The sequence below is a fragment of the Heterodontus francisci genome, chromosome 24, assembly GCF_036365525.1.
Source record: "Heterodontus francisci isolate sHetFra1 chromosome 24, sHetFra1.hap1, whole genome shotgun sequence".
NCBI classification, from domain to species: Eukaryota; Metazoa; Chordata; class Chondrichthyes; order Heterodontiformes; family Heterodontidae; genus Heterodontus; species Heterodontus francisci.
Genome location: NC_090394.1, coordinates 39324908 through 39334255, shown reverse-complemented (window position 1 = coordinate 39334255; position 9348 = coordinate 39324908). Strand labels below are relative to the sequence as shown.

Genomic DNA, 9348 nt, shown 5'->3' with positions numbered 1-9348 from the left:
CAGTTTCTTAGTGCCTCAAAGTTTAAACCATGCCAGTTTGTTTGAAGAGAACATTCTAAGCATGCCACCATGAGCCTATGTTTATACCTTTGTGAAGCACCACTGCACATTTACATAAGATAAAAGCACTATATAAATGAAAATTGTTGTTATATAAAGGAGAACTATTTTCATGAAAACTGCTTCTGAAACCTTTGGTTTGTGGCTAATAAAGAGAAAGAAGCCACTGCATCATAACTGAAAGAGCCTGTGTTAAGCTTAACTGAAAGAGTATTATAAAGCCTCCTTCAATCATAACTGAAGAAATAAAATCTTCAGTGTCACCTTTTCCTTTGGGCAGCCTACCGATAAAATCTAACACGTGGAATGAGGTGTGTGGGGAATTTGAAAAAAATTAACAGTGCCACTCTGCAAACATAAGCTTGTTTTATTGTGTTAAGCAAAATAACAGTAAAGAAAGAGGGTAGCACCCAGACAAATGACTAAATTAGCATTGACGACATAGCGCAGGCGGGGCTCCTCATACAGTGAGGCGATATATATATGTTCAGTCTTGCTAAAATCAGTATCCATTTGTTTTCGTTCCATCCCGCAGAACCACATCAAGAAGCGCAATCCTTTTGTTTTTATTATCTGTTTACCTGGCAGAGAATAAGGATTATTGTAATTGATTGCAGAATTCTATAATCTATGTCCTGATTCTTAAATCAATGTTTCAAACTTGTCTTACCGAACTCCTTCAACCCTCCCCACCTACCTTCAATGTTATTAACCTGTCCTTCCTAACTCATTCCCTTCCTTCTCCACCGACCCATATAGGCCACCAAAAGCAATCACCAAATGCCTGAGGAAGGAGGTGACAATATCGCTAATTACTACCTGTTTCCCAAGACAGTGGAAGTTCGGTAACCTAACCAAGGAAAGGGAATTATTACCCTTTCCTTTTCACTTTGACACTGTACTGCAATTACTGATTACTTTCCTTTCTTAAATGGAATGACAAGTCTGCATTCACAGTGTTCTCAGTGTGGCTCAGTGGTTCTATAATTCCCAATTGGACCTACTGTTTAAAACTCCCAGAACAGGCTTACTGCCCCCTACAACTCCAACTTTTCATGTTATTAGAACTATTGCATTCCTAACTGAATTCCTAATCTCCCCACCTTAAGTCATCGCACGCTTTTTAGTACCAATAAAATGCATTTGATGGTTCTGCCCAGAATCCTGATACTCCCCAAAAGCAATCAGTTCTTCAAACTTGTTAGACAGGGTAATTTTTGTTTAATCGTTCAGGGGATGTGGGCATCACTGGCTATGCGTGCATTTAGACAATGCCCCAGACACTGCCATCACCATCCCCGGGTATGTCTTGTCCCACCGGCAGGACAGACCCACCAGAGGTGGTGGCACAGTGGTATACAGTAGGGAGGGAGTTGCCCGGGAGTCCTCAACCGACTCCGGACCCCATGAAATCTCATGGCATCAGGTCAAACATGGGCAAGGTAACCTCCTACTGATTACCACCTACTGCCCTCCCTCAGCTGATGATTCAGTACTCCTCCATGTTGAACACCACTTGGAGGAAGCACTGAGGGTGGCAAGGGCACAAAATGTACTCTGGGTGGGGGACTTCAATGTCCATCACCAAGAGTGGCTCGGTAGCACCACTACTGACCGAGCTGGCCGAGTCCTAAAGGACATAGCTGCTAGACTGGGTCTGCGGCAGGTGGTGGGGGAACCAACACAAGGGTAAAACATGCTTGACCTCGTCCTCACCAATCTGCCTGCCGCAGATGCTTCTGTCCATGACTGTATTGGTAGGAGTGACCACGACACAGTCCTTGTGGAGACGAAGACCCGCCTTCATGCTGAGGATACCGTCCATCATGTTGTGTGGCACTATCACCGTGCTAAATGGGATAGATTTCGAACAGATCTAGCAATGCAAAAATGGGCATCCATGAGGCGCTGTGGGCCACAGCAGCAGCAGAATTGTACTCAACCACAGTCTGTAACCTCATGGCCTGGCATATCCCCCACTCTACCCTTACCATCAATCCAAGAGACCAACCCTGGTTCAATGAAGAGTGCAGGAGGGCATGCCAGGAGCAGCACCAGGCATACCTCAGAATGAGGTGTCAACCTGGTGAAGCTACAACACAGGACTATCTGCGTGCCAAACTGCATAAGCAGCATGCGATTGACAGAGCTAAGCGATCCCATAACCAACGGATCAGATCTAAGCTCTGCAGTCCTGCCACACCCAGCCGTGAATGGTGGTGGACAATTAAACAACTAACTGGAGGAGGTGGCTCCACAAATATCCCTATCCTCAATGATGGGGGAGCCTAGCACATCAGTGCGAAAGATAAGGCTGAAGCATTTGGAAAAATCTTCAGCCAGAAGTGCCAAGTGGATGATCCATCTCGGCCTTCTCCTGAAGTCCCCAGCATCACAGATGCCAGACTTCAGCCAATTCGATTCACACCGCGTGATATCAAGAAACGACTGAAGGCACTGGACACTGCAAAAGCTATGGGCCCTGATAATATTCCGGCAATAGTACTGAAGACCTGTGCTCCAGAACTTGCCGCGCCCCTAGCCAAGCTGTTCCAGTACAGCTACAACACTGGCATCTACCCTGCAATGTGGAAAATTGCCCAGGTATGTCCTGTACTCAAAAAGCAGGACAAGTCCAACCCAGCCAATTACCGCCCCATCAGCCTACTCTCAATCATCAGTAAAGTGATGGAAGATGCCATCAACAGTGCCATCAAGCGGCACTTGCTTAGCAATAACCTGCTCAGTGATGCTCAGTTTGGGTTCCGCCAGGACCACTCAGCTCCTGGCCTCATTACAGCCTTGGTTCAAACATGGACAAAAGAGCTGAACTCAAGAGGTGAGGTGAGAGTGACTGCCCTTGACATCAAGGCAGCATTTGACCGAGTATGGCATCAAGGAGCCCTAGCAAAACTGAGGTCAATGGAAATCAGGGGGAAAACTCTCCGCTGACTGGAGTCATACCTAGCGCAAAGGAAGATGGTTCTGGTTGTTCGAGGTCAATCATCTCAGCTCCAGGACATCACTGCAGGAGTTCCTCAGGGTAGTGTCCTAGGCTCAACCATCTTCAGCTGCTTCATCAATGACCTTCTTTCAATCATAAGGTCAGAAGTGGGGATGTTTGCTGATGATTGCACGATGTTCAGCACCATTCGTGACTCCTCAGATACTGAAGCAATCCGTGTCGAAATGCAGCAAGACTTGGCCAATATCCAGGCTGATAAGTGGCAAGTAACATTCACGCCACACAAGTGCCAGGCAATGACCATCTCCAACAAGAGAGAATCTAACCATCTCCCCTTGACATTCAATGGCATTACCATCGCTGAATCCCCCACTATCAACATCCTAGGCTATCAACAATGGCTACCATTGACCAGAAACTGAACTGGAGTAGCCATATAAATGCCATGGCTACAAGAGCAGGTCAGAGGCTAGGAATCCTGCGGCGAGTAGCTCACCTCCTGACTCCCCAAAGCCTGTCCACCATCTACAAGGCACAGGTCAGGAGTGTGATGGAATACTCGCCACTTGCCTGGATGGGTGCAGCTCCAACAACACTCAAGAAGCTCGACACCATCCAGGACAAAGCAGCCCGCTTGACTGGTGCCCCATCCACAAACGTTCATTCCCTCCACCACTGACGCACAGTGGCAGCAGTGTGTACCATCTACAAGATGCACTGCAGCAATGCACCAAGGCTCCTTAGACAGCACCTTCCAAACCCACGACCTCTACCAACTAGAAGGACAAGGGCAGCAAGTACATGGGAACACCACCACCTTCAAGTTCCCCCCCAAGTCACACACCAGCCACCGCTGGATCAAAATCCTGGAACTCCCTTCAAACGGCACTGTGGGTATACCTACCCCAAATGGACTGCAGCGGTTCAAGAAGGCAGCTCACCACCATCTTCTCAAGGGCAATTAGGGATGGGCAGTGACGCCCACATGCCATGAATGAATAAAAAAAATTTTTTTTATTGTCGATCCCTAATTGCCCTTGAGAAGGTGGTGGTGAGCTGCCTTCTTGAATTGCTGCAGTCCTTGAGGTGTAGGTATACCAGCAGTGCTATCAGGAAGGGAGTTCCAGCATTTTGACCCAGCAACAGTGAAGGAACGGCAATATAGTTCCAAGTCAGGATGGTGTGCGGCTTGGAGGGGAACCTGCAGATAGTGGTGCTCTCATGCATCTTTTCCCTTGTCCTTCTAGGTGGTAGAGGTCGCAGGTTTGGAAGGTACTGTCAAAAGAGCCTTGGTGAGTTGCTGCAGTGCATCTTGTAGATGGTACACACTACTGCCACTGTGCATTGGTGGTGGAGGGAGTGAATGTTGAAGGTGGTGGATGGGGTGACAATCAAGTGGACTGGTTGGTCCTGGATGGTGTCGAGCCTCTTAAGTGTTGTTGGAGCTGCACCCATCCAGGCAAGTTCAGAGTATTCCATCACACTCCTGACATGTGCCTTTTAGATCGTGGACAGGCTTTGCAGAGAAAGGAGGTCAGTTACTTGCTGCAGAATTCCCAGGCTCTGACCTACTCTTGTAGCCACAGTATTTATGTGGCTGGTCCAGTTCAGTTTCTGGTCAATGGCGACCCCTAGGATGTTGATAGTGAGGGATTCAGTTATGGTAATGCCATTTAACATCAAGGGGAGATGGTTAGATTCTCTTATTGATGATCGTCATTGCCTGGCACTTGTGTGGCACAAATGTTACTTGCCACTTATCAGCCCAAGCCTGAATATTGTCAAGGTCTTGTTGCATATGGACACGGGCTGCTTCCGTATCTGAGGAGTCATCAATGGTCCTGAATATTGTGCAATCATCGGCACACATCCCCAATTCTGACCTTATGATGGAGGAAAGGTCATTGATGAAGCAGCTGAAGATGGTTGGGCCTAGTTCACTACCCTGAGGAACTCCTGCAGTAATGTTCTGGGACTGAGATGATTGTCCTCCAACAGACACAACCATCTTCCTTTGTGCTAGGTATGACTCCAAACAGCAGAGTTTTCCCCCGATTCCCGTTGACTCCAGTTTTGCTAGAGCTCCTTGATGCCATACTTGGTCAAGTTCTGCTTTGATGTCAAGGGCAGTCACTCTCACCTCCCCTCTGGAGTTTAGCTTTTTTGTCCATGTTTGGACTAAGGCTGTAATGAGGTCAGGAGCTGAGTGGCCCTGGCAGAACCCAAACTGAGAATCAGTAAGCAGGTTATTGCTGAACAAGTGCTGCTTAATAGCAATGTCGACGATACCTTCCATCACTTTGCTGATGACCAGGAGTAGACTGATAGGGCAGTAATTGGCTGGGTTGGATATGTCCTGATTTTTGTGGACTGGACATACCCAGGCAATTGTCCACATTGCTGGGTAGATGTCAGTGTTGCAGCTGTATTGGAACAGCTTGGCTAGGGGTACAGGTAGTTCTGGAGCACAAGTTTTCAGTACTATTGCCAAAATGTTGTCAGAGCCCATAGCCTTTGCAGTATCCAGTGCCTTCAGCCATTTCTTGATATCACGTGGAGTGTATCAGATTGGGTGAAAACTGGCAACTGTTAAGCTGGGGACCTCAAGAGGAGGCCAAGATGGGTCATCCACTCGGCACATCTGGCTGAAGATGGATGCAAAAGCTTCAACCTTGTCTTTTGCACTGATATGCTGGGCTCCCCAATCATTGAGGATGGGGATGTTTGTGGAACCTCCTCCTCCTGTCAGTTGTTTAATTGTCCACCACTGATCTGTTGGGTCTGATCCATTGGTTGTGGGATCTAAGCCCCATCTTTGTAACTTCACCAGGTTGACACCTCATTTTTAGGTATGCCTGGTGATGCTCCTGGCATGCCCTCCTGCACTCTTCATTGAACCAGGGTTAGTCCCTGGCTTGATGGCAATGCTAGAGTGGGGGCTATGCCGGGCCAGGAGGTTACAGATTGTGGTTGAATACAATTCTGCTGGTGCTGATGGCCCACAGCGCCTCATGGATGCCCAGTTTTGAGTTGCTAGATCTGTTCAAAATTATCCCATTTAGTACGGTGGTAGTGCCACACAACACAATGGAGCGTACCCTCAGTGTGAAGGTGGGACTTTGTCTCTACAAGGACTGTGCGGTGGTCACTCCTACCAATACTGGCATGGACAGATGCATCAGCAGCAGGCAGATTGGTGAGGACAAGGTCAAGCATGTTTTTCCCTCTTTTTGATTTACTCACCACCTGCCGCACATCCAGTCTAGCAGCTATGTGCTTTAGGACTCGGCCAGCTTGGTCAATAGTGGTGCTACCAAGCCACTCTTGGTGATGGACATTGAAGTCTCCCACCCAGTGTACATTTTGTGCCCTTGCTACCCTCAGTGCTTCTTTCAATTGGTGTTCAACATGGAGGAGTACTGATTCATCAGCCGGGGGGGGCGCAGTAGGTGGCAAACAGCAGGAGGTTTCCTTGCCCATGTTTGACCTGATGCCATGAGAGTTCATGGGGTCTGGAGTCAATGTTGACGACTCCCAGGGCAACCCTCTCCCGACTGCATACCACTTTTCCGCCACCTCTGCTGGGTCTGTCCCGCCAGTAGGACATACCCAGGGATGGTGATAGCGATGTCTGGGACATTGTCTGCAAGGTATGATTCTGTGAGTATGACTATGTCAGGCTGTTGCTTGACTAGTCTGTGGGACAGCTGTCCCAAATTTGGCACCAGCCCCCAGATGTTGGTAAGGAGGATTTTGCAGGTTCGACAGGGCTGGGTTTGCAGTGCCTAGGTCGATGCCAGGTGGTCTGTCCAGTTTCATTCCTTTTCTTAGATTTTGTAGTGGTTTGATACAACTGAGTGGCTTGCTAGGCCATTTCAGAGGGAAGTTAAAGTCAACCACATTGCTGTAGGCCAGACCAAGTCAGGACAGCAGATTTTCTTCTCTAAAGGACATTAGTGAACCAGATGGGTTTTTACAACAATTGACAATGTTTTCACGAATGGTTCTGGATGTTCCTGCACAAGCCTGTCCCTCCTCACCCTCCCTGACCTTTGTGTATATTCATCTCTCCTTACTCTACCACTAGCAGTTGCCTCTCTCTCAGTGGGGTGACTAACCTCTGAAGCTCTTTCTCCTGAAATCTCTCTCCCTCCCTGATGTGTTGGATTGTCTCCAACTCCACCTCAGGTTGTAAGATCTTAAATAATCTCAGTTAGGAACTCTTCTCAAAGATGTATTTGTCCAAGTTAACATCTGCTACTCTAAGCTCCCCCATCCTGCAGGAACCACACCTCAGTGTCCCTTCATGTGCTGCCATTTTTACTATAAATGTGAATTAAATTTATCTACTTAAATTTTAATTAACCTGCCCCTCCTTTCTGTTCGGGAAGTACTGTTTTATACATTCAGTTACTAGGATAGTGGACGAAGATAGCTCAGTTGAATAGTATTCTTGGATTTTTAGAAAGCTTTTGACAAGGTGCCATAACATAGACTAACAAACAAGAAAAACCCTGTGACATAGGAAACATAGGAAAACATAGGAGCAGTAGGCCATTTAGCTGCTTGCACCTGTCCGCCATTCACTGAGATCATGGCTGATCTACGACTGAACTCCATAGACCCGTGTTTGCCCCAAATTCCTTAATACCTTCCATTAACAAAAATCTATCAAAGAGTCATAGAGTCATTTACGGCACAGAAGGAGGCCATTCAGCCCATCGAGTCCATGCTGGCTTTCCACAGAGCTAATGCAGTCATTCCCACTCCTGGATCGATCCCCATAGCCCTGCAAGTGTATTTCTCTCTGGTGGCCATCCAACTTTCTTTCAAAGTCATTGATTGTCTCTGCTTCTACCACCCTGTGGTCAGCAAGTTCCAGGTCATTACGACCCACACCGTAAAAAAAAGTGCTTCCTCATAGTCCCCCTGCATCTCTTGCCCAAAACTTTCAATCTGTGTCCCCTAGTCCTTCTACTATTTGTTAATGGGAACAAATTTTCCTTCTCTAATTTATCTAAACCTGTCATAATCTTATGCACTTCTATTAAATCTCCCCTGCATCTCCCTTGTTCTTAAGAGAACAAACCCAGCTTTTCCAACCCAAACTTATAACTAAAATCCTCCATCCCTGGAACCATTCTAGTAAATTTCCTCTGCACCCTCTCAAGGACCCTCACATCCTTCCTGAAGTGTGGTAACCAGACTGGATGCAATACTCCAGTTCGGGTCTAACCAGAGCTTTATAAAGGTTCAGCATTACTTCCCTTCTTTTGTACTCAATGTCTCTATTTATGAAGTCCAAGATCCCACATGCTTTACTAACCACTCTCTCAATATCCCCTGCCACCTTCAAAGATCTATGCACATGCACCCCCAGGTCCCTCTGTTCCTGCACACTCTTTAGAACTGTGCCATTAAGTATATATTGCCTCCTTATTTGTTCTGCCAAAATGCATCACCTCACACTTGTCAGTATTAAATTCCATCTGCCACCTCTCTGCCCATTCTGCTAGCCTCTCTATGTCCTGTTGCATGTGGTTCATATCATCCTCACTGTTTGCCATACCTCCAATTTTGGTGTAATCAGCAAATTTTGAAATTCTACTCTGTATTCCAAGATCCAAGTCATTTATATTTAGCAAAGAAGCAGTGGTCCCTGCACTAACCCATGGGGAACACCACTGTCCACCATCCTCCAGTCTGAAAAGCAACTATTTACTATGACTCATTGTTTTCTGTCCTTAAGCCAATTTTTTATCCAGTTGGACACTGACCCTCCTATGCCATAAGCGTCAATTTTCTTAACCAGCCATTTATGTGGTACCTTATCAAACGCTTTCTTAAAAACCATATAAACAAAATCCACTGCATTCCATCAACCGTCTCTGTTACTTCATCAAAAAATTCAATTAGCTTCGTCAAGCATGATCTGCCTTTAACAAATCCATGCTGACTACCCTTAATTAACTCAAACCTCTCTAAGGCTGGAATTTTACATCACCCTAACAAGCCAGATGGTGGCGGGGAGGGGTGGTGTAACATGGAGCGGGAGGCTCCGTGAGGCCTTCCTGACCCACTCCCGCCTCCGCCCCACTTTACCTAGGGCGGGGTGGGCGTAAAACAGGCCGCCCGCCGCAGGCCAATCAAGATCCTTAAGTTGACAATTAATAGCCACCTAAGAGCCTTTGCCAGCCTCCACGTGGATTTTACGCGCGGTAAGTGGGCGACCTGGAGCCGGGAAAGGCTGAATGATAAAAGATGGCAGCCTCTCAGCACCCCAGGGGTGGACTCTGACAATCGGGCACAGGGTGCCTGATTGA

General features: G+C 47.2%; 1 protein-coding gene across 1 annotated transcript in view; it reads right to left on the bottom strand.

The window, feature by feature from the left end:
* Nucleotides 1-435: 435 nt before the first annotated feature.
* LOC137383322 (sodium/myo-inositol cotransporter 2-like) overlaps nt 436-9348 on the bottom strand; it is a 132297-nt gene continuing 123384 nt past the window's right edge. Inside the window, exon 15 of the mRNA XM_068055994.1 lies at nt 436-641. Within this exon, the coding sequence (XP_067912095.1) occupies nt 436-641 (206 nt within the window). The remainder of the gene's footprint in view (nt 642-9348) is intronic.